This window comes from Penaeus vannamei, chromosome 31 (genome assembly GCF_042767895.1).
Source record: "Penaeus vannamei isolate JL-2024 chromosome 31, ASM4276789v1, whole genome shotgun sequence".
NCBI classification, from domain to species: Eukaryota; Metazoa; Arthropoda; class Malacostraca; order Decapoda; family Penaeidae; genus Penaeus; species Penaeus vannamei.
This window is the reverse complement of record NC_091579.1, coordinates 25,177,937-25,202,936: the sequence shown is the minus strand read 5'-3', so window position 1 is coordinate 25,202,936 and position 25,000 is coordinate 25,177,937. Positions and strand designations below refer to the sequence as shown.

Below are 25,000 nucleotides of genomic sequence, written 5' to 3'. Positions count from 1 at the left end.
TTTTTGACATTTGTTCTTTACTTTTAAGCGTTTTCGTACGTCTCGCGTTCCCAAGTATAGGTCATCTCTATGTAAGGTCACTCTTCCTGAAAAATCGTTGTAAAGCATAATCATGCCACCTCTTTTCTTTCTTTCATTCCAAGTACGAAGTCCTATTTTCTGTAGTCTACCCTCGTAGTTCACATCTCTTACAGGATGCCATAAATACCCGACTGTAACTCAACTGCCTTATATTCTACAGCTACACGTCTCCCGAGGGACAACAAGTGGACATCTCCTTCGTGGCTGATCATGGAGGATACCAACCCCAGGGGGCGGTACTCCCAGTGGCACCACCACTTCCCTACACTCGCACGGGACACGGCCACTAAACACCGTGTAACGATAGTCCTACTGCCATGCTGCCAATACCCAAACGACTCAGTCTCCACATTCCCCTATTTACCTCATCCTGGCACCTTCGCCTAGCCTAGACGTCCTCATCTCTTCCCCGCCACCGAGGCAAGCCATATATTCTACACAGCGGCAGCGACTCAGTCAGCTGTTGTTACTTCAGCCTTCCGCATATGCGAGATTGTCCCTTTAACCTCGTTTTGGGAGAGGGATAATTATATGCATATTTAGTAAGCATTATGATATTGGTTTGTTTATTATTTAGATAAATGTTCGTTACAGTTTGTTGTTGTATGTGCCGGACACATTAGTTTTTATATGAATTTCATGTAAATAAACTTGTTTGCAGATGATGAATTTTATTTGGCTGATCCAGTTTTAGAGGCAGTACTGCATCAAAAGGAAGCAAAATATATTCAAAGTCATAGGAATATTTAAATCCCAATATTCAAGGTCATAGGAATATTTATATAAATATCCCGTTAACATGATAGACCATTCCTACCTTATAGGTACCAAGCTTCTATCTATTAGGTCTCAATGTACTAGGATTTCGACAACTGACATTTTCCCCAACTCGAAAACTGTGATTATATTACTTTCTCACCATTTAATTACAATGGAAATTTGTTTATCGGTCCAAACACTGTTCTTCGGTTGTATTTCATTCCTGGATTTTCCAAGAGACAGGAATCTTAATTCATTTTTTTTTTATATAAATACAAACATGTACTAGGTAATAAATGATATAGTATCATCAAGTACTGTGATTCCTAAGTGAATTATCATCAGAAAGGAAGTCATACTTTTAAATAAACTTTTTTTTTCTAGTGGAATTGAACTACAAATGTTTTCTTGAAAATCGTGGTTTCCACTGAACGTCCATCATCTTATACTCCTTTCTTAACCCGTTTACAGATACCATGCAACATTTTATCAGATTTATTTAGCTAGATCTACGCTTGCATAAATTTATTTTCCTTACGTTGTACGTCGCACTTATACACTTACATGATATTACATATGACTTGTGCCAGATTGTTTAATATTCAAGTTCGTGTGTAATAAAAGAAAGCTTTGCTCAAGCTTGATTATAAATTTCATTTTGGTATTTTTTTCTTCACAGATCTGCTAATGCATGCGATTTTTTGTTATTAGCTCCTAATATGTTTACTGAGTGAGCAGTCTGTTGACATTGGGCATTGGTAAATATATACTAAATTGTTTGGTAAATTAGTCCATTGTCATCTAATAAAATAAGTTATTAGTTCTAAACAAATAAATGTGCTAGGTATCAAAGGTAATATAGCATTACTAATATGATAAAACCAACTTAATTTCAACTCAATTGCTCGTGTATGTTGAGCAAATCACAGAAGTCCCAAGGTTTGCATGCTACACTTAGAAATCCTTTGCAACAGTTTCTGATGTAAGAATTGAACCATATGGGGGGTTAAGATAAACACCTTATATACACATAAAATTGTATTTTATACCAATGATAATAATGACAGCGGGGTGAGTTGGAGCTCACTCCCCCTTACTTTCACTCTTGTCATTCTCGCACCACCACTCATACAGCACTCTGGCCAGAGCAGCTACCCACAACTAACAATACACAGGAAAAAAAGAGTGGAGGGAGTTAATCCAAAAAATAAAAATAAAAAAAATAAAAAAAATAAAAAACATAACAGTTGTGCAGCAGCATTAAACATCTGACAATTATCAAGGAGGCTGTGTTAATCACCTACAAAATCATGCACAACGGAATTTAAAAAGTCAACAGATAATAAAGGCATTTTTTTCTCATCGCTATGTGGCTTGGGTCACATGCCACTGTAGCAGAGTAGGTAACGCAATGGGGCACTGACAAATTTGAACTGACTTAACTAGAGAAAACTGACTGGCGTCCAATGATAAAAGCATTTCCATTGTATTTACAAACAATAAACAAAAATAATAATCAATATAATACGAACAGTCTAAGTAACATTTTGTGTAAAAATATCAGACTACTTGTTATCAAGGACTTCTTTTGATTTGTCAGTCTTCAAACAAAAATGGTAATATGAGACAGACAGACAGTTGTTGAGCAAAGAGAGAGAGGAGTAAAACCAGAAGAGCTGTTGAGCAAGAAGAGGAGGGAAGCTGCCACTAGCCCCATGGCAGCCTAAGACCTGTAATCTGTCTACAATATATCTTATCTCAAATACTAAAAATGTGATTGCATCTAGTCAACTTGGTTATTGCAGAGTCAATTTGTAATTTCCATACAAAAGAAGATTTGTAAAAAATAATGACTAATTAGAATTTTCTTTGTTAATTGGACTGAGAATCAACGTTAGCTTTGCCTTTCATGTATCAGAGTCACTTCATTACCTGATGATACACAAGCAAATACTCTTTTGTCTAAAATACTGCATAGAGTCAAAAGTTGTTCACAAATAAAATAGTACATATAAAATTTCACTGTAAAAACCCTACTCCTTAAAAATGTAAACACAACTGTAAATCTCCACACACTCCATTTTTAGTAGACAGGTCGACAGGTAGGCAGGTCAGAAATAACGAGACGCACATAAATAGATTGCTCCACACACACCCTGGCTGGCGTAAGGCTGTCCCAACCTCAGAAGAATGCATAAAAGTGCATTAAGTTTGTCTTCATTCTCAATCCCTTTCGACCCACCTGGGCACCCTTAGGCATGACTCCCATATTATTGTAGGCTGCATGAATTTGTGTCTTCACCATCGCAAAAATATGTTGCATTCCTCTAATGTTCCAAAGTCACTGCAATGCTTCAACTGATGGACTCCTCGCAAAGTTTTGTCATGCTGCGAGAGACAAAATATGAGAACTGCAGTACCAAGACATTCTGGCGGGGTTCAGTACAACATGTTTACGGCGAGGCGGACAGCAAAGACAGCAATGGCCGAGGGCTCTGGGAAGAGATAGCTGCCTGACTGCCAGACTCTGAGGCCCAGGGACGAGAGAAGCCGATACTTGCCGTTGGAAGGTTTCTGCCATCTTCCCTTTTGGTTATTAACCATTTTTTAAAATACACTCCTTGTACAAATGTTCCATTTGTAAAATACTTTCTTTAAACTATCTACCCTTAGATGCTACTTGATTTTTATGTTTTTTATAGTTAGTCTCAAAATAAACAATAGAATTTACTGCCAGAAATATTTTACACCACAACCCCCTCCATTTGCATGAAGATTGGAGGTGGCTGCATCAGGGGGAAAATACTTAACTTGTATAAACAGTCACGAGGTGTAAAACTTGTGTCTCACTGTACACATAACCTAGAGTCTGTACATGAGAGCAGTGGGGGGAGGGGCGGGGAGGGGAGAGGGAGGGGGCCCCGAAAGCCACTGAGATGCTGTTGCCGAGCCTTTACCCCCAAATCTAGGAGTCACCTGACACACTATTTATATACAATTTGGCTTCAGGTGCATGAGGCAACATGTACACAGGTGTACAATCAACATTACTGTACACTACTACTCTGAGAGCCTCTGGGAAACAGCAAGTCAGGGCGTGGAAGAGGCCAAACCCACCCAGCTTGTACAACACCACTGCCTATTTACATTATTGAAATTAACAGCACCAACCTGTGCTGAAACAAGTGTTAATAATAAAAGGCATAAATATCCAATTACGAAGTACATTCAATCTGTTACTCATTATCACAGACAATCCTGCTTGGATACTAGTCACTAACAATGCACTGGTTTACGGCGCCCAGCCCACGATACCAGTGGCCCATATGTATTTATTCTGGCCGTTAACTCACACTTGTGATTCCATTTTACAATCATTGTGAAATGAGCATTTCTTTACACCATGATGCCTTTCTTGTGCTCCTCAAAGTTTATCCACCCATTAATTTCTCTATGGTTGTCCATGTTATCATAAGGCAGGACTGTTTTGATTGCATTGTGGTGGACTTATGGCCATAATAAGTTAAGTATTTACAGTCATCTTTGAGATAATGCTAGTTGTGTGAGGTAAGACCTTTCTTTGAGCATTAGGAATCATTATGCATCTCTTAGACATACAGCCCTGTTTCCCAAACACTTTGGTCATTTAGGTATCTGGTAATATTCACAGCTTTTCTGTTTTGGCAGGCCAGGCAGTAACAAGTCCCACCTTGACCTCTATGTCCACCCAGGCACTGATTATTACTTTCTACTTCCTTATCGCTTGAGTAAAATATGCTTTGGTTAGTGTACACAGGCCGAATACAACAGCCTCAACCTTTCTTCAATGATGTTTCAGTCTTTACACTACGAAATTCACTAAGCTTGGAACTCAATGACATATTGCCCTGGGCAAGAAATACTGCACAAAGGATATTTGTCTTTAGAGATTCTAGTATTTTTTGGTCATTTAGAATCTTTAAACAAATAAGAACTACTACTACATCTAACAGTCAAGCAGAATTTTTGTCAAAGGGCAATTAATTACAATATCATTAAGTTGTTTCAGACAATGCCCATTCATTGCACCAGGGCAGGTCTATTATACCAAGCTTCTGTCTATATATTTTTTATCTTTTCATTTTTATTTGGTGTTTGCAGAAGAGCAGTAGTTACACAAGGGCTGCCATCACATTGTACAGATGAGACAGAACTTGCATGTGTAATGGCAGGCAAGATCTTCTGTCTTGTTTGGCAGGATCCAGGACTAGCCATGAGAGGCCATTGTACCCTTCCAGGACAAATCTGTTGAAACAAGAAAAGAATTTGTTAGCTTTATGTTATACTCTCAACTAATGTAGCTCTACCCTGCACTTAAAAAATATTCATGTTACTTATTGTCACTACCATTTCCTACTAGTGCCATTTGTAATATCTATTCCAGGGTACCAAGCAACATCATTTCCTTTATGCTAATGATTAAAGATACTTTGCTATTTCCCTAAATTCATCCTGTTGTTTTAAAGAACCACCTTGTGACGAAAATATTCTGGAGAATGTATATTTGCTACTTACCTAAGGACATCAGTGGTGATAGAAGAATCCAATGGGTGGACCTTGTTATTTGTAGTGTTCATGATCAAATCTTCAGACTGTGTAATTCCAGGTGAGTGAAGATGGAGGGCTGACTTAAGGAACACTGGGCAGGATGTTTCAAGGTGAGGGCAGGACGACCAGAACCATCTCGGCAGCCGACCCGTGGATGCAGTGGAGACATAGTAACCAAGAGCCAAGGGCTGTTGTAACACTGAACCACCAGAATCCTCTTCAGGGTCAACCAGGACTATACCATTGCTACGCGCTTGACCAGAAAACTGTGAGGGACTGGTTCGACCACCGACTCCAGCCGTGGGACTACCAGGCTGGGATAGGGAGTCTCTTTGTCCACCTCCATCTTCTAACTGGTCATCCTGGTTAGGCCCGGTGTCTAGTCCAAGGATATCCTGGATGTTGAGTCCCATGCTCATGCCAATGTCACTTATACTACCACCTATATCGTTCTCTAGATCTTCATCATCTAATAACAACCCATTACCCTCAAAGTGGAAAGTGGTCTCCTCCTGGAATCTCTGCTGTGCTGACTGTAAAAAGAGAACACCAGTAGGTTAGTATGTGACCATCTCAACCTCACAAACACAGAATTTTATGAATATTTATAGCAAAATATCAAGCACTCTACATTTATCATAGCACTCACCTGAGCAGTAGCAGAAGTTGGGAAGACCAGAATATGTGTACAAGTGAGATCTTGTGGAGTTGACAGGCTACAGTTCTGGCTATTCTGTCCAAATCTCTCATCTGGTGTAAACATATCTGGCATCATTCTAAACGATGAGTCTGGCTCAATAGCAACCAGACATGCAGATAGTATGCATGGGGCATCTCCAGGGAACAGATATGCACACTGCTTACACATTTCTCTCAGATTCTTATTAGCCTGGATGAGAGACTTCTTTGACAGGAGGGAAGACCAGCCTTTCAATTCTCCGTGGCCCATTCTACCAAGCCTACCTACGACTAGGCGCCAGGGATGTACACCAATAGACATCACACTAAGTATCCAATCCATCAACTTCTTCAAGCCATAACGACGAGCAGAAGCTTTCTTTCTTCTCGTCCTGTAAGTCAGATAAATCATCAATAAGATCCTCTCTTTCAAACCATAAACTTTCAAAATTTTTGCTTAAAGTCACATTAAAATTATCAAATTGACACTAAAATGAAAGTAATAATTTACATAACACCTGAGGAGTTTAAATCCTTACCTATTTGGAATTTCAATATTGATTGTTACAGTCTCTAAAATTTCCCCTAATTCATCAGTGGCTGTTGCTAAGAGCCATCTCTGATCTTCAGACAGGCAGTAGGTGCAGTTCAAGATGGTTGACTTTTCACGTGGAGCTCCAAGAGCCTCCTGTGCCTCCTTATATGTACCACGACTCTCTTTGATGGGGGCAACAATGTATGCAGGGGAGAATATGTGGTAAGGAGCTTGCCTCTTTTCCTCTGCTGCAAGCTATAAGAGAAAGATTGTATGCATGAATACACTTGTACCATGTAAAAGTATGCTGTGCTTACATACATCTGGGTGTAAAGATGCAAAAAATGCAAAATGATTCATTAACTTTTGTCTATTTTGAGCTCATAGCTGAAAACTTACACTAGCTTCCTTAGGCTTGAGGAAATCATCATATGCAGCAGCAGGTCCAAAACCTGTTAGGGACTTGACTGTTGCATTATGAGTCAAAGTTCTTCTGCACTGCATGAACACAGAGAAGGCCAGACTCTTGAGCTGGTCTATGTGGTGGGACCGGTCATGTGAGTCACTGGCCAACTCCAGTATACTCTCCAATGAGACAATCTGACAAAGGGAAAAGGTGAAATATTAATCTTTAGTAAATAATGGACTACTTGATCAACCTCCTTTTTCCTTGGCAATATATATACACCACCATAAAGTACTTACAATAAGTGTACTAGTTTGATGATCATACAGGTTACACAATAGAAATCAACTTTATCGAACACTATATAGCACTGGGGCCAATGTACTCAAAATCATTCAGGGTGGACTTCACATAGTTACCATGTTGCATATATTAACCCCCTGGACCCGGATGACGTTGCGATCATGTCAGGGAAAAACTTGGGCAGCTACATGGGTGACATGAACAAAGAGTCAAGAGCAAAGACCAGGATGGCGGAAAAGACTCACCACGAGTGCACAAACCTCTTGGAGTATGATTTGACTCATTTGGTGCTTAGAAGGGAGCTTTAGTATTATTCCCATTGATAAACGAATGTGGAATGTAATGTGCGTAAGCAGTGCCTGAAAGAATGCCAGCTCCAGGGAGGACGCCATTTCCATGCTGAGAACCATATTCCTGGCCACTGTGACCGGCGGCACAGGTTGTATTGTGTAAAATTGAAAATTGCAAAAAAATGATATATGACAAATAACCAAATGTTCCATATTCTTTTTTCTTGCACTGAGCTATTTACTACATAAAGATATGATATGGAGTCCGTGCAAGGAAAATATATAATTACCATCTCTGATAAAGCAAATTAAAAGACAAATATGGACATTGGAAAATGGCAATAAAACTAAAAAAGTTTTCACAAAATAACTTCTCAAAGGGGAGGCACGGATTCTTGTCACCGCTCATGGGGGTTCGTGGGCACCCGGTCTACACACCACACGCCTGGGATGCTGGCCACTTACATAACCATTGCAACCGGATCCAGGGGGTTAAATCAATCAATAAGAATTAACCACAAACAACTCACCTGGAGATACACATTATTCTGCATGCTCTCAGTCAATCCCTCCAGCATGTGTTCGTAGCAGCGGAGCAACCCTAAGGTAACCAAGCGGTGCATGTCAGGGTGGTCTTGCCCAACATTGAAGGGGTCCACCAAGTAGACAAGAATGGCTGGAGGAGGGGAGTCGTCTTCCTCTACTTCATTTAGACTTGCACCCAGCGGGATGTTACCTGGCTGCTAAGATAAATAGCTCTTGTAAATTTCAAAAACTCGATAAAAATAATGCTGCTGGGGATGGCATGTACGTATATGACCTGTCCACTGAAATTTTAGTTATCAAATTGAATTTCCACATGGATGGTTCCTCAACAATAATATTTTTCAATATCAAAAGCATTAGAGATAGACTTTTAAAGAAAACAATGGGAAAGGGGAAATCAGGTGAGGTCACATAGGCCAAATAATTGACTAATTGAGCCATCTATGCATAAAAGCAATTCACAAAAAACTACAGTAGTCATCAAATGTTCCTGGTGGAAAGAGTTTACATAAATGTCAACAATTTAGTCAATAATCTTCCTCAATTTGTTAGAAATGGCAATACTTATGGTACTTTCTGAACACAAGACCTAACTTACTGTGCCAGAGGTAGAAGTTGCAGAAGATGATGAGGTGGATGTGGAGGAGGAAGATGATGATGAAGAAGACGAAGATGATGAGGAGGAAGAGGAGGAGAAGGACTCCGGCTCCGAGTTTGACGTGGGTGTTGTTGAGGGGTTGGTGTTCCCCATGTTCTCTGATGAGGGAGGAGGCATTGGTGATGGAGCTTGCCTCTCTGCAGGTCTGTTGGGTCCTGGTGCTTCAAACAGAGTCTTGTCCATACTAAGCATTGCTAGGTGTGGGGCCAACCAGTACCGACAAACCTGAAGGAAAAAATACAACATTCAGAGGAAGGGCAAATAAATTAAAACAATCACTGTTTATGAGAGGAATGAAGTCTGAAAGACTGATTACTCAAAACAATTGTCCAAACACACTAAACTCACCTGTGCGTAAACTTTGAGGTTGGTGGACACATGGGAGTCACCCAAGAGGGAGAACCACTCCTCTAATGGCTCATTGGCTACTTTGGATGCTGCAGTTTTGCTTATCCTCATTATGCCATTTCTCAGGACTCGTTGTATGGGGGCATGACGACCAAGCTTGCACAACTATAACAGCAAAAGTGTTTTGTTATACAAAATTCCACAAACAAAATGAGGCAACACTAAGAACAAATTCATCACAAGGAATATTGTTCTATATAAATAGAACATTTATTAAGTTTTGATGACCCTGTATGTTTTCATGGCTTTTCTTAAACACGTAACAGATTTAATCGTCCAAAGAAATATTCACAAATGCCCACAAGAATGTCTACAAGAGTACTAATTCAGTTTTATAATATGTAACAAAAAGCAGATATTCATCTAGCCAGTAATGAAATTATTTAAAATACAGCTTACTCTAGAATCAAAGTATATATGCATATGAGATATTCTTTACTAAAGTTTACATTATGATCAAAACACTGTACTAAACAATGATACAAACAATGGATTCATAAACAAATTTGCATATATTCTGTGTCAACACTTAAAAGACTGGGTAAGGCTTAATTCTTACAATATAATATCTAGTATGAACACTTTTCATATAATCAATCAAAAGCCTAAAATAAAAAATGCCAAATTCTCATTAAAGAATTTACATATATTTGATTTATAAACTAATTATACTTTGAATGCTATTCTATTCAACTTTCAATGTCATTTCAAACATACAGAGTAAAACAGGTTATGCCAAGTACAGATACAAAGCCGACACTCTTGCACATATGATGATATTCAATTATCAGATAATTCTTAATAAGCAACATCAAAGCTACATACAAAAAACTGTGATACTTCTGTTGTTAAATGAAGAACAGTGTGACCATGATCAGTATACTCTCACATATACTAATCCATGCACACTTTGCTCTCTCTCAAATTTCCAAATAATTTTGTCATTCAGACATTACAATTTCTCTTTAACCTACACAACTCCTCATCTATCATAATTCTAAACCATTCTATCTCATATTTCTTGTAATAAAACAACGATCAACTACATTTTACTGAACCTTAGTTTCCCCCTTTTGTGCCTGTACTGACACGATTAGGTTATACAAATCAGTATATAAAATCACACACACACACAAAAAACAAAAAACAAAAAACCATAAAACTTCTCTTTGTATCTGTCCATCTTTTTAACACTTTCTATTAATACTCTGACTGCAGTTCCATGCTGCACTACAGCCACTTCCTGCAGTAGTATTTTCAATGTGATCTTGCAAACTCATACACAAAGTGTTTGCTATATCTAACACATTCCCTTTTGTCCCACTTGTATTCTCTATCTTTACTCCTATAGCACCATCTAGTTGTAATATTAAAAAATGGTTCCTTAGCATCTCTTGCCTGCTGCTTATTATGCTATTTCTTTCCAGTTCCTGTTATAAGTTCATATGCCTATCTGTTTTTTAACTTTTACTAAATTCTCAGTAAATCTGAATTTGTATGCAACTATCATCATATAAAAGCAAAATATAAAACTTACCTCATATATAGATGACAACTCCTTGAAGAATGTGCGCACATGATTGAGTATAAATTCATTATCAGGAGCAACCACAACATATGCCACATTCCTCTGCTGTGAGTAAGGTTCAAGAAGTAATTTTTCCCAGTGTCTAAGGGATTGTGGTGCTATGGACAACCAGTCTCGGTCATGGCCTGTCAATAACATAGGAATAGGCAATGGTTCAGCAATATCCTCATTGCCTCTAACAGCCTTGCGGTGGAACTGCCTCCACGTGAGGGGCCCTTCAACACTGAATAAGTTCACCCATCTTCCCTTCTTTTGTATGGCCTCTTGTAGGTGAGGCTGGAGGGCCTTCATACAACGCACTATGTCCCTAGAACATGTGGGACCATCGAACTGGTAGTAGCACCACTTATGCATGCACTGATGTCTTGCTGAAGGGGAGTTCACTTCACCTTCACCCACATTAACACCTCGTGACTGTTCTACAGCCAAGCTTGCAATCTCATTACCATCTTTATAATCCACTAAGTTCAGCATAATGTCTCGTCTATTATTTTGGTACACTGTTGTTGATCTATAAATGACACTAGAGGGAGTACTTAAAGTTACTAAGCACTGGCTTTGTAACAGCTGGTACATAGACTGAGGTATCTGATCTAGAATACTGGTATCACGTTCAGGATTGTCTGCATTCTTATTGTCCATCAGCATGAGTAAAGACTGCTTTTTACGCTCATTGACCAAAGCCTCATGGAGGCCAGTAAGATCCACTTCATCTTCATAAAATAATCCAGCCTGAAAGGCCAACCTTCTATTAACTACTGCAGAGAAACCACAACTGCAACTTGCACTTTCTTCTTCTAAACTAAGATGGGTAGGTGGTAAATATAGAGCTCCATCCTTTCCACGGATATTTCCAACAATTTTCTGGTTGTTATTGCAGACACACATTGTGCACGAATCAAAGTTGTGATCTCTGAACAAGTTGACGCTCGAGTCCTGCAGAGCGATGTTAACAATAAGGGAATTTGCTTCAGGTACTTGGCTAAGCCCCATGCTTGGTGGCTCTACTGATGGCAGTGTCTTGTTGAGGTAAGATGACTGGTTGGATGCAGGGGATGGTAGCTCATAATTCATGGGTGGTCCTGCAGAAGCTGGGCCTCCCACACTGCCTGGCCCACGCTGAGACCCTGGGCCACTGTCCGATACTGGCCCACCCAAACTTGAAGTCATGGGTGAGATGGGAGACAAGCCCACCTTCTGTGTTTGTCCAGTTGATGGAGGACCTCCATGGAGTGGACCCATGTGGCCCAATGTAGGAGCTGGTCCGTGGGGCTTCTCAGCAACTGGGAACTGCCATGAAGGTTTGTAAGCCCAATCAGGAGGAAGTGTCACAACTGTTTTATACTCCTGACTTGGTAAGTTGGTTAGTGGAGCATACTTGCGGGAGCCAACAAACATTGAAAGAGTAGGAGGCCGATAAACAGCCAACATTTCTTTCGGTTCGTCTCTAGCAGGCAGGTTTGCCTGCTCCTGTGAATGAAGTGGTCTAAGATCATCCACTCGCTCCTGTTTGATGCTGATGACCTGTGGCACAGCATCCTCCATGGTGGTGTCATGGTCTGGGTTATGCTCATGGGAGGGAGGTGTTGGAAACATTTTTGTCAACTCCACTAAGCTAGTGTTAACACTGGTTTTGTTACCACTAGCATTGTTCTTGTTGTTCAAAACTGCAGCTGTATCCTCGGGCCCTCCCAGGGGTTTGTTAGAACCAGGTGGAGTATGGTCAGGGAATGCGACCTGGAAAAATGAAAGTTATTTGCAAATTAATGACACACTTACCAATTTATAGCGAGAGCCTTATTAATACAAATTTCAATATCAATGCCATATATGAGAAAAATACCTAAAAAATTAACATAAAACAAAGCCTAAACTCACATCATCCACTGGAGAATCAGAATCAAACATGACGTCCAAATCTGAAAGTGAGGCTTGAAGCCCTTCACTTGTATAAAGATTTCCAGTTCTCTTTGGTTGCAGCGGGGACTGAGGATCATGGGAGGAACGGACACTCCCAGGGGTCTTGGTCTCCTCCTTGTCAAAGCCATCTTTCCGTTTGAATGTTTCTGGGGTGGTGCCTGTGCCTATGTCATCATCGAAGTCATATGGGTCAGCCTGTCTCTTTATGCCACCAGGACGTTTTGCTGGTAACCCATTCACTTCAGGAATCTGCAAAAGCAATTTGGTTAATTTCTTAATTTTCTTTAAATGAATTACCCTTGTCTCTGTATAAGCTACATTTCAGGGTAACTGAGATTTCCAGAAGAAGAAGAAGAAGAAAAAAAAAGCCCTAAAAGAGAGAAAAATTCTTCTTTTGATGCTAAATAATGATTTCCATTTCTTGACCAGTATCAAATCCGAACTTCATAGGGTATGTTGTAATTTTGGGTTATATTACCTCTTGGCTTGGTTCTGCACGATGGATGACTTCCATGTGTTCTTGGATATGTGCAGGTCTATATGGTGGCCATAGAGGTTCCTCTGCCTTTGGTTCAGCTGGTTTAAATTTCTTCACTGGATGATGCAACCTAAAATATAGAAACATGACAATAATAATGTAAAATATGAAAACACTACAAAGTCATCAGCCTCAATGACTATGCCACTTCTGCCCACCAGATAAGTATCAGCTGTTTGACAGTTACTGGTCAACAGAATTTCAAATGAGCAACAAGATGTGTACGACTAGGTTCCCTGATCACCAGTACTTACCATGCATTTAATTTGGAGTAGTCATAGAGGACGGTACTAGGTTTTTCCAATTCTAGTATAGAATGGTAGTCTGTGCCTGGTAGGGATGGCCGCTTTAGTCCCCTTGGCAAACTGCTGCTATTGCTTCCACCGCCCCCCAGGCTACTGCTGGTCTCATTTGACTCCACACCATTGCCTCTCTCACTTCCAGGATAAGGAGACATGCCCTGTTGAGAAAACACACAAAAAAATCAAGGTCTCTGAAGTCTCAATGAAAACAGATAAAGGTCTGTCAATGTTAAAAAAGTTCACATCTCTTGAATCACTCCACAAGCAACAAGATTCCATGTGCATACCTGATTGTTGAGAGATGATATGGACTTGGGGCCCATCAAATCAGCAATATTTGGTTTCACATCCAAGGAATCGAGAGCAGCAGGGGTAGTTGGATCACCCACTGATGTATTGGATGGGGGTGGATGGGGACTCAAAGTTGGCATGGTGGGATCTGCAGAGAAAGAGAGGAATTCATGAATATATACAACCACTTCACATTTAAAAGTTGTTCCCACTCATTTTTTTAAGGCAACAATCCCCTAAAGATATAAGATATATGAGAGAGAGAGAGAGAGAGAGAAAGAGAGAGAGAGAGAAAGAGAGAGAGAGAGAAAGAGAGAGAGAGAGAAAGAGAGAGAGAGAGAGAGAGAGAGAGAGAGAGATATCACACAAAGGAATGTCTGTAAATATTCAATTAGAACTGTGGGACACATACCATGATGAGGCACAGAGGCTGGCTGAGGTGTTGGGAGTGGAGATGGAATGGCAGAGGCTGGAGATTCTACTGATGGAGGAGGACCATCTGCAACTCCAGTCAGCCGAAGACTGGGAACACTACCTGGGGTTGTCACACCACCACTCTTGTATCCTCCGAAACTCCCAGCTCCATTGCCTCCACTAGGTGTTGCAGCTCCACCCAGTCTGTGAGAGAGACACATCAGGTGTAAAGCATCTTGAAAACATGTATGTGTGGTACAAAAGCATCCACAACCCAATTTTGAGGTTTATTGTAATGCACCTGACAGAATATATTACATGGCAAATACTACAGCTACAGGTGCCATCACTGGTCTCAAATCAGCTATATTACTGGTAAAGTAAAGGAATGTAAATTTAAATAAATCAAAGACAAGCTACATACAAAACAGAAACTGAAAGAAACTTAATCTAGAAGACTACAGCTCAAACTTTTAAATCAATTTAAAGATGCAAGGCACACAAAAATAAATATTTAAAATAAGGTTCTAAAATCTATGACACCTAAAAAATTAAAAAGAGCTCATGCAATGGTAATCAAAATTTTATAAATTCCTAACACACAAAGGGAATCAACTTTTCTTGGGTACTGTCATATAAACCTCTTCATACTGATTTGTTTTCTTTTTCTTTTCTTTGGTACAATTTTCTTATGCCACTAAGGGTCAGATAAATCATTATTTCACCACCATCACTCTTAGTTTCTCAGCACTTGTCATAAAACAGCTGAGGAGTACAAGTTAGCCTCTCTGCCATTTGTGATATGCTAAACCTCTAGATTCTTGAAGCATCACAAATGAAGCAACAGTTGCCGATAAACAAACCTTCCACAAATCATGGTGTAAGGAGTGGAACGTGTCAGTCCTTTTACATTTGTATACATCGAAGATGAACCACTTTGTAAATCTAATGTATGCTAGCAACAAAATATAAATGAACACAAATCAAAATTTATGAAGCAAATATTGCAGCCATAGTGGTTTATCAATGAGGAATATAAGGCAGAAGGCTTTCTGGCACTTGATGGTAGTTTGAGTCAAATTTCGAAATCATTTTTTTTTTTTTTTTTTTGGTCATGTGAACTAAGTTTTGCTAGAAAGCAGCAAGCACTTTTCTGTTTGTAATATCTGGTGGAAAATTGTTGTGTGGAAGTGAACTGCGCTTATGCCAGTGTACTCTAGCATTTAATATCATTATTATAAACGAAAAAAAGGCTCCCTAAAATTTAGATTATGTTTAAGCCCATGATTAGCACAATAAACAAGGTACAAATATTGAATACTGTATTCAAGATGTTCAAATGACCTCATTAAAACTCAAGTCAATCAATATTATAATCAGGATTACTAAATTCATCATCTTCATCTCTCTTTTTTAAATGGAGACAAATGGAAGCTACAGAATATGGTTTTACTTCTTAGAGGGTTTCCAGTTGTGATAAGATGTAGGAAATCTCATGAGGCAGATGAATCCTTTGTTAATGATATAAATATATAACATATATATATATATATATATATATATATATATATATATATATATATATATATATATATATATATATATATATATGTATATATATATATATGTATATATATATATATGTATATATATATATGTATGTATATATATATATGTATATCTATAAACATTATATATATGTATCATATATATTTTATATATATATAATATATAAATTTTCTGCCAAGACTGATAAAGATATATATCATATATGTGACAATCTGTTATTTGAAGGTGAGTGTCAACAAATGTACACATAGGGGAAAAAATAAAATGAATAAAATATAAAATCAAAATTAATCAAGAGTACTATATAGTTCTGCATCAAAAACTTTTTAAAAGTGTACAGTGTTCATTTCGCTTAGTGACTGTGGTGGTGAGTGGTGGTGGTTGTACAGAGTTAGCAGTGGTACCTGGCAGCGGCCTGCATTAGTCCCGACTCCTCGATGGCCGTCACGCCACACTGGTCCAGGACCACTTCGTCGGGTGAGGGTAGTGGGGCTGGGGGAGACCGCTTGTGGAAGGGGATGCAGCCAGAGTTGGAGTTGCTGCTGCTGCCCCCCCTCTGGCGCCCGCCTCCCCCACCACCTCTCTCCCCGCGGCCCTTACTGCTGCTACACCCTTTACTACTGACCCGACCCCTTCTGCACCTGCAACGGCCAGTTCCACAAACACTCAAAACAAGCACAGGTGACCAATGGTTGGAAGATCAAGCATCAGCAGCTCTCTCTTGTACCATACACAGCAGAGATCATAACACTTGTGCAATGAACACTATTGCATTAAAATTGCAATAAATAAATGGCCACAGTACTCTAAATGTCCAGATACATATAAAATAAACAAAATAAACAAAATCAAGTATGAAAACATATATAATGATAACTAAAAATCAAATCTAAAAAATTAGCTGACAATTCTATTCCCTAAAATTCCTTTCATTCCAAAGAAGGACTCCCACAAAGTTTAAAATATGAATTAAATTGAATGGCATATTTCCCCTCCTATGGATATGTGGTAGACCTGAACTGATACCTTGGAAAATAGTCTAGGAAAATAATCAAGAAGTGCTAGACGGGTAATTTTCACCAACAAACACCTGCATCCCCTTACCTCCTAGCCAAAATCAATCAGGACCCTACAAAAATGAAACCAAAAAAAAAAAAATAACAAGACTGGTAAATGTGTATTTGACCAATTCGTGATATTACCTCCCTTCCCCTGGCTCATCTTTAACGAATCAATAATCTGCTGCAAAAATATATAGTCGAGATTTGGTTCTGCAACCCATCAATATTGCCTACTATTCTTACTTTAAAAATATTTAGTAAAAAGGTATACAGTCTAATATGAACTCTCAGAAATTAAACTTGTCTAAATTTAATGTTTTTCTATTCTTGAAAAATTTAAGAAATAATAACAAATAAATGATAAAAAAATGTATGAATTGTGCTGTTGTGTTTGTCACCTCATTTAACATCTCACATATACCCTTCACCATATTCCGAATTCACGCCTTTTTCATTCACTACAGTTAGATATTTTCTTTCTTTTCTTTTAGCCATTAACATATTCATATCACTACTCTACAAAGAATAATCTAATTCAAAAAGAAAAAAATCAATGCAACTTTAAGTATCTTATTTTCTGTTCCCCACATTATCAACTCCTGAATTTGCACTGTACTGCTGCATAGTGTGAAGTCTATAAACAAACAATAACATAAAATCAGGCATCATAATAACATCCTGCATTTACTTTCATGCGTCATGCACAGAAGAGTGTGATACATTCATCTAAATCAAATTTGAAAGTGTCATAAATATCAGAAAATACATGTAACTTTACATCTAATTCATGCAATAATAATGTTCTAATATTTCAAAGACATATATTTGCATTTCCTATATAATAAAAATTCAAATGGAAATATATAATATGAAAAATAATAAGTTTAAGAATCATAAAGAAATGGAAAAGTAAAGTAAGATAATACATATTAAGCAAGTTCCAAAATAATCTGCTGTGTTACCTACTTTCATCAGAGACTCAAACTGAACAACCAAGAACATAACACCAAAAGACAAACATACTTGGCGCAGGAGCAGCTGATCTTCGTTGCAGGGTCTGAGAAGTCCCACTGGCCAGCAATTTCAGCAGGGGTCAATGTCCCCTCTGGTGTCAGTCCATCATTCTGTGCCGGGGGCTGCTGGCCTGGACACTGGACTATGTCCTGCCAGACACGCTCACACATCTCCCGTGACCAACCGAGGCCTCGTCCCCCAGAGCTCAAGTACCCAGGGGCTAGTAAGGTGTGGATCGAGGCAGTGAAGGGGGAATTGTGTGAGGGAAGGCTCGTCCCGTCACTACCCTCTGGGGTGTTATCATTTGTAAGCCCACCTTTCATAGCTCCAGGAGAAACAGTGTTGGTATTCACAACTGTCCCACCACGACTTGCCATTAAGTAGTCATCCATGTCTGTCACTAATGTGTAACAAGTTGGATAACGCATTTTGTGGCCACCTGCAATGTCAAATACTTGCCATGAAAATCTACTCAGCTACAGAAACCAAGATCTTTCAGATCTTAATAAAAATCTAATTTTTGTTTCAAATTACTTAAACATACTGAAACCAAATAGCTTACTCTATAAGAAACATTCGAGTACAGTTTCTATTATCATATTTTCAGACTTTGTTGTAACTGATCATTATAAGATATGCATTCTATTTACCACATCTCGTAACTTAAACACTGCCCTATGCACTCACCCACGATAACCTCAACGGCGGCAGGCATTGTGGGTTCTGGGGAGTCTCCCTGTGATGCCTTTGTTTCAATAGGAAAGAATTGTCTCCACTCATCCAACAGCTTCTGTGTTGAAGGCTCAGACAGCCGATAACTCACACCAGTCAAGGTGCCACTCAACCCATATGGGCCCAATATAACTGAAGAGAGTAAAGGGTCATTTAAAAATAACTGTGCTTATGCTATAATACAACAATGCACTATGACTTTACTTCATTTTGTCTTATATGAAATGTGCGTGTGTGGGGGGGGCTGTGTGTGTGTGTGTGCACATTGGGGGTATATGTATATGTGAGTATGTATGTATGTATGTGTGTTTAAGTGTGAGTGTATATGAGTGCGAGTGTGTTTATGTATGAGTGTGTATGTGTATATGGTGTGTGTGTGTGTGTGTGTGGGGGGGGTTATATATATGTGTTAATGTGGTGTGTGTGGGGGGGGGGGGGTTATATGTATGTGTATATGTATATATATATGTACATGGTTATAAGAATGAAAGTGGGTAAATTGATGCTGATGTACATGTTTATGTGTATTTGTGTGGATATGTTTGCATGGGTATATGTATGCATGCATGAGTATGTGGGTGTGACAGTGTATATGAGTGGGTACATGTACATTAGAAATCATCTATACACAAAAAATATTTAGCTTTGTCTTCATTCATCCATCAAATATAATATGTACATAATATATTTCATATATCATACTTCACTCACTCACTCACTCACTCACTCACTCACTCACTCACTCACTCACTCACTCACTCACTCACTCTCACACACACCCTCTCTCACTCTCACACACACCCTCTCTCTCTCTCACACACACCCTCTCTCTCTCTCACACACACCCTCTCTCTCTCTCTCTCACACACACACACACACACACACACACACACACACACACACACACACACACACACACACACACATACACACACACACACACACACACACACACACACACACACACAGAGAGAGAGAGAGAGAGAGAGAGAAAGAGAGAGAGAGAGAGAGAGAGAGAGAGAGAGAGAGAGAGAGAGAGAGAGAGGGGGAGAGGGAGAGAGAGAGGGGGAGAGGGAGAGAGAATCTACATCAAGACACATTCTACATACATATACACATAGGGATAGATGAACAAACTACATAAAAATATCCCATAACACACGGAACAGTCGCGATACTTCCACTCACACACACCTTCCTAAAGTCACACCAATTTTTACAACAAAGCCTCTTCCTCCAACCCACCTGGTATGCCATGATTTGACTGCTGTGCTAAAAGCAGGTGTCGCCGCGTGAGCCGTCGGACACGTGGGTGTTGCCGAACGTCCACACTGGCACATACAATGCTTTCGCCATGGACGAAGAATGACAGACTGAATGACAGGTGAGTACTGGAAAGCAAAGGCGAAGGTTTAAAACTTGTTACAGAAATGGAAACAAAAGAAATGGTAGTCTCTGATAAATTACATCAAATGTTGACAAAGATAATAAAAAGTTGTAGTTATTGACACGAAAAATAGGACGTTTTTTCTTAATCTGGTAACAGATGAAGATACTCACCTCCTGTTGCCAGGAACACCCTCCGGGCCTTCGTAGGGTTGGACAAACCAACGACCCAGCCGGACGAAGTCCCGGGTTCGCAGACATCTGGGGAAATCGGAACAGTAAGCAAAAGTTGACAATGAAAAAGTAAATAATCTGTGACAGGTACAGCTAATAATAATAGCTTATCTCAATAATAAAATATACACACTAATAACCAAGAAAAATCGTATTACATTTGATTACCAGATTCTTGCAACATCTAAAAAATACATAAAAATGACAACCTTACCTTTCAATAAGGTTATGTAGAGCCTTAAAAAGAAGTGTTCGGCACTCATAGGACAAACCGTTCTCCCAGTCCCAAGATCCGCGAATGCCCTCTGAAAAATAAGAAAATTTGCTTCAGACAAATGCAATAAATTCTTAAAATTCAGTCACTCATGAATAATCATGGTGACTAATCAACACAATAAATCCAACTTGCTTGAATGAAAAGAGAAATGATGAACGCACTATTCCAAAATACAAGGAAAGTAAACCAGCGCAAAATCATAAAACCACAGGCATGAACGGCAGCAGTAATAAATACGAGACAAGACAACCGATTCCGCACAAAGCGACGGCAGAGAAATGTCATAACATTGCAGGCCAATCATAATTCCTCTTGAGCGGGAAACGCAGCCTTGATTTGTTGCCGAGTTATTGACTGAGAAGAGTGGAAGATTTCGAATACTTTCTCGTTTTATGCTAGGCAGGAAGGAAAGAATGATTATCACTTATTCAACCGATGATAATCCTGCAACAGCTTCTTTAAAGCCAGTTTTATCGCAATTGCCCGTGAAACTTCACGCCTGAAATTATCCTTCAAAGCCACACCCTTAACGTTTCTCTTCTTAACGACTTGCCAAGGGAAATGCCAAATGATGATCGTTTCACTCCTCCAGCTGTCTGGTTCTCCGCTGGCACGAGCTACCACAGCGGCCGGGAAGTTTCTCCTTGGAAACGATGGAGGCGCAACATCAAAAGGGGGTTGTCCTTAATAATGCACACTACCAAAGGCCAGCCACGCGCGGCATATGGTAAGGAAACTAGATTAGATCGCCTCTGGACTTTGGAGTGGGTTTACAATCAGAGCCGAGATTTCGTTGTTTAACATCTTTTGCGGACATTACCATCAGAGTTGCTTTGTTTGTTCAAGCGAACACGAAAGTATTTAGCGCATGCGTATACAAGCGCATAAATTACAAGCCGTAAGTCACCGCAGCAATAGCCCAAAATTAGCAGCACCTGCTCTACTGACACACATACCCTCCAAACCTTCTCCACCCAAAATCAATATATGAAACCCGTGGGAAGTATTTATAGCATTACGATATTCTTCAATGAGGGGTCGGGGAATGAATGAAACCTTGAGAACTTTTCCGTGGGAAGTGAAGGTCGAGTGCCGTTCAAACTCAGTCGTACGCCTATCCTGCCTGCCTGCCAGCTCGGCCGCCCTCCCGCCCTCCCGGCCTAAACAAAGACAAAGCCGACAAAATTTTAACCGTATGGAGCTATGAGCGGACACACTCCGCCCCGGACTCTTGTCACACACGTAGCATCGCCCATCATCACGCACCTTGCGGCCTTTCTGTTTAAGGCAGATACCAACCAAATACCACCAACATTCACACACACACTCGCTCTCCCCAACGGACACATGCACACGCTGCTGCCACACGGCCCCTGTAGCGGGGTCTGGCGCTGCTGTTGGCGGTCGACCCCGCTACAACACCCACCGCAGATTACCGTCCCGTTAATACACCGTCATCTTTGCCACTACGCTCTCCCGGGCCATCTCACTCCCCCAACATGTTCTCCAGTCTCAGTCACCAATCCTCACACACTTGGCAGAGACCATTAAGTACTCACCACTGGGGTGATTGTCTATTGATCTTACGTTTCTCGCTGCAGACTCCCACAGCCTCCTCCTCCTCCTCCTCCTGCTCCTCCCCCCGCCTCCCCCCCCCACACCTCTTGCCCCACCACGACCACCTCGTCCCTCCCGCTACCTCCCCCCCAACAACGTACTGACTGCCCTAACAAACCCCTCCCTTCCCCCGGCCCATCATCTCCAGTTCCTCCTCCTCCCCACTTCCCCAACCGGCTAACAATGCCGGCACAGCTTTCCCGCCACCCCATCCAGTCCTCTGACAAATCCATAATCCTGCTGGAAGTTAGTGGGTCACCACGCCGGGACGGGGCGGGCCGGCCTGGGCCACCAGGCAGGGCCAGGCTGCTGCTGCTGCTGCTACATGTGTCCTCTCCCGCTCGACAAATAGAGGTCCGCCAACACGTTTTCCTCCTGGCAGGCTCCACCATCGACCACTAGCAGCCGCCCCAGCTCCGCCACCACGCTCCCGCTAGGCGAGGTGAGCCGTACCCCTCGTAACTCACACAAGGGCTGCCATGCCGCGGCACACACGGCACTCGCAGTCAGGGTGCCACACAAACTATCAGAAAATTACCGGGAGCGCGACTCGAATGCCCGCCCGGTCCATCACGCGCTCATTTCTCTGAATAAACACAATGGCATGACTATTAGGTCTAATCGCAAGTTTTATTTCATTTAATGCATTCATCAGGCACTTCGGAACGAGCGAGGCCAAGGGGAGGAACGCACTTCGCCGAGGGACGCAACGCCCCCTTCCCGCCTCCTCCACTTGGCGGGGCGGGGTGACGTCACTCAGCACGAGGCGGGTCAGCAGCGGCGGAGGAGGAGGAAGGATCCTTTGCTGAAGGACCGACTTCCCTTTCGCTTCCCCCTTGCTTCCTCCTCGCCTCGGAGCGCGACCGCCGTGACGATGCGCTCCGTGCAGGGGAGGCCCGAAGCATGCGGGGCCGGAAGAGCGGGGCGACGCTCCACACGGCCGGAGGAGCAGCAGCCGCAGATAAAGTTAAGAGATGGACGTTGAGGCAGCGGAACAAAGCGGGTGTCGATGCGCGACCCTTCACACCTCTGCTTCCTTGACAGGCCGGTGGAAAGGAGGGGGGGGGGCGGTATCACGTACCCAGCGACCTCATGAAATTGGCGCCCAGGAGAAACCGTGTCAGCAAAACCTGCCCAGCTCCACACACCACAAAAACCTACACCAAAAAACACAAGACATACAGACGCGAAAAAGGCCCGACTGAAAGCATGAAGTCCAAGCAGAGAACTGACATACAAACACCCGTGACGTCCTGGCTGCACCTGGCCACGACGCCACGCCACCAGCTGACAGTGCCACCGTCCGACCACCATCTGGCCGCCGCAACACCTGATCATGCATTCCCCAAAATGGCCAAAAACCCAGACACGCACTCCATCCATCCCCTACATTTTCCCCGTCATCCCCTTCCCTATAAAAGAGAGAAAAAAAGCAACGGAAAGGGAAGAAATAAAGAGAGAGAAAACGAGATTCCGTTACGCCAGGGCCCTGTCTCCTTAAGCGCCGGGCAAAGACGTAAGTGAGGTGGCGAGGCTGAGCACAGCGGCCTGAATGAACGTTGCCGAAGCTCGCACGTGGAGATTCTGGTCGTGCAGTGTGGAGGGAGGGGGAGGAGGGAAAGCGGTTATATTCATCATCATAATAATAATGATGATGATAATGAGAATAGTAATAATAACAATTATAATGAAAATAATAATAATAATCATAATAATAATAATAATAATAATAATGACAGTAATAACAACAACATCAACAATAATGATAATACCAATACCAATAATAATAATCATCATCATTTCGGAGGGGCAAATACACAAATCGGAAAGAAACGAGAAGGAGAGGGAGATGGAGAAGGAGAGGGAGTTGGAAAGAGGGAGATATAGAAAGAGAAAGAGAAAGAGAGAGAGAGTTCACTCACTCAACCCTGCCTTTGTCTTCCCCTTTCCCCTTTCCCTTCTCTCCTTTCCATCCGTCTCTCTCCATCACACCCAATCTGCTCTCCCCGCCCTTGCTTGTCCTTTCCCTCCCTCTCAACGCTCGACCTGCCTGCCTGCCTCCCTCCTCCCCCTCCTCCTCCTCCTCCTCACCCCTTCCCGGCTCAGCCTCCTCTCTTCCCAGATCCCGGGCAGAGTGCAACACCGTGCTCACTTAAAAAGAAAAGAGGGAAAGAGGAGGGGTGATAAAACAGAGACCCAAAGCATGGCGACGGGATGGGAAGCGAAGAGACGCTTGGAGAGGAATGAAAAAGAGACGTGTGGAGGGTAGAAGCAAGTAAAAAAATATGGAGAGCGGGCATAGAGAGGGAAAGAAGGAAAGATGGGAAGGAGGAAAGAAAGGAAGGAAAGAGAAAGAAAGAGCAATAAACAAATAAATAATTAAAGAAAGAGAGCCAGTGCTAGCAGGAGAAGAAAGGGAGAGCGAAGGTGGAGGAAGGAAGGTGGGAGAGAGAGAGAGAGAGTCGCAACGGAGCCAGGACGGGGACGTACCCTACTGCTCCCCCACCCCCTTCTCCCTCATTCCTCCCTCCCTCCCTTACACCGGGAATCAATACCTCATGTTATCACCACACTTACATACTCCATCACCACACACACTTCTTTCTTTCACCACCACCCGCTCTCTAGCCCAGTTCATCACCTCAGCGATCATCACCATCATCACCGCACTAGAGAGAACACCACCCCCTTTCCTAAATACTCCCCCCAGGCACAGACTGTTAACGATTCTTCTTAGGTAAATAATAATAATAATAATAATAATAATAATAATAATAATAATAATAATAATAATAATAATAATAAT

General features: G+C 41.3%; 2 protein-coding genes across 4 annotated transcripts in view; one reads left to right on the top strand and one right to left on the bottom strand.

The window, feature by feature from the left end:
* LOC113811305 (cuticle protein CP14.6) overlaps positions 1–510 on the top strand; it is a 1,312-nt gene extending 802 nt beyond the window's left edge. Inside the window, exon 3 of the mRNA XM_027363022.2 lies at positions 242–510. Within this exon, the coding sequence (XP_027218823.1) occupies positions 242–371 (130 nt within the window). The 3' untranslated portion in view covers positions 372–510. The remainder of the gene's footprint in view (positions 1–241) is intronic.
* Positions 511–1,863: 1,353 nt separating this feature from the next.
* The window catches only part of skd (mediator complex subunit skuld), a 62,881-nt gene continuing 39,744 nt past the window's right edge, over positions 1,864–25,000 (bottom strand). The window contains exons 3-22 of one of the 3 annotated variants that reach the window (XM_070143995.1): positions 20,515–20,605; positions 20,241–20,327; positions 19,926–20,071; positions 18,636–18,812; positions 17,958–18,387; positions 16,278–16,514; positions 14,303–14,508; positions 13,887–14,038; positions 13,552–13,757; positions 13,238–13,367; positions 12,718–13,008; positions 10,789–12,576; positions 9,192–9,356; positions 8,784–9,068; positions 8,170–8,382; positions 7,040–7,240; positions 6,645–6,895; positions 6,077–6,497; positions 5,395–5,960; positions 1,864–5,124 (exon numbers count right to left, since the gene is read on the bottom strand). In XM_070143995.1, the coding sequence (XP_070000096.1) occupies positions 4,992–5,124; positions 5,395–5,960; positions 6,077–6,497; positions 6,645–6,895; positions 7,040–7,240; positions 8,170–8,382; positions 8,784–9,068; positions 9,192–9,356; positions 10,789–12,576; positions 12,718–13,008; positions 13,238–13,367; positions 13,552–13,757; positions 13,887–14,038; positions 14,303–14,508; positions 16,278–16,514; positions 17,958–18,387; positions 18,636–18,812; positions 19,926–20,071; positions 20,241–20,327; positions 20,515–20,605 (6,176 nt within the window). In that variant the 3' untranslated portion in view covers positions 1,864–4,991. The remainder of the gene's footprint in view (positions 5,125–5,394; positions 5,961–6,076; positions 6,498–6,644; positions 6,896–7,039; positions 7,241–8,169; positions 8,383–8,783; positions 9,069–9,191; positions 9,357–10,788; positions 12,577–12,717; positions 13,009–13,237; positions 13,368–13,551; positions 13,758–13,886; positions 14,039–14,302; positions 14,509–16,277; positions 16,515–17,957; positions 18,388–18,635; positions 18,813–19,925; positions 20,072–20,240; positions 20,328–20,514; positions 20,606–25,000) is intronic. The other 2 variants (XM_070143996.1, XM_070143997.1) reach the window with 2 other exon arrangements.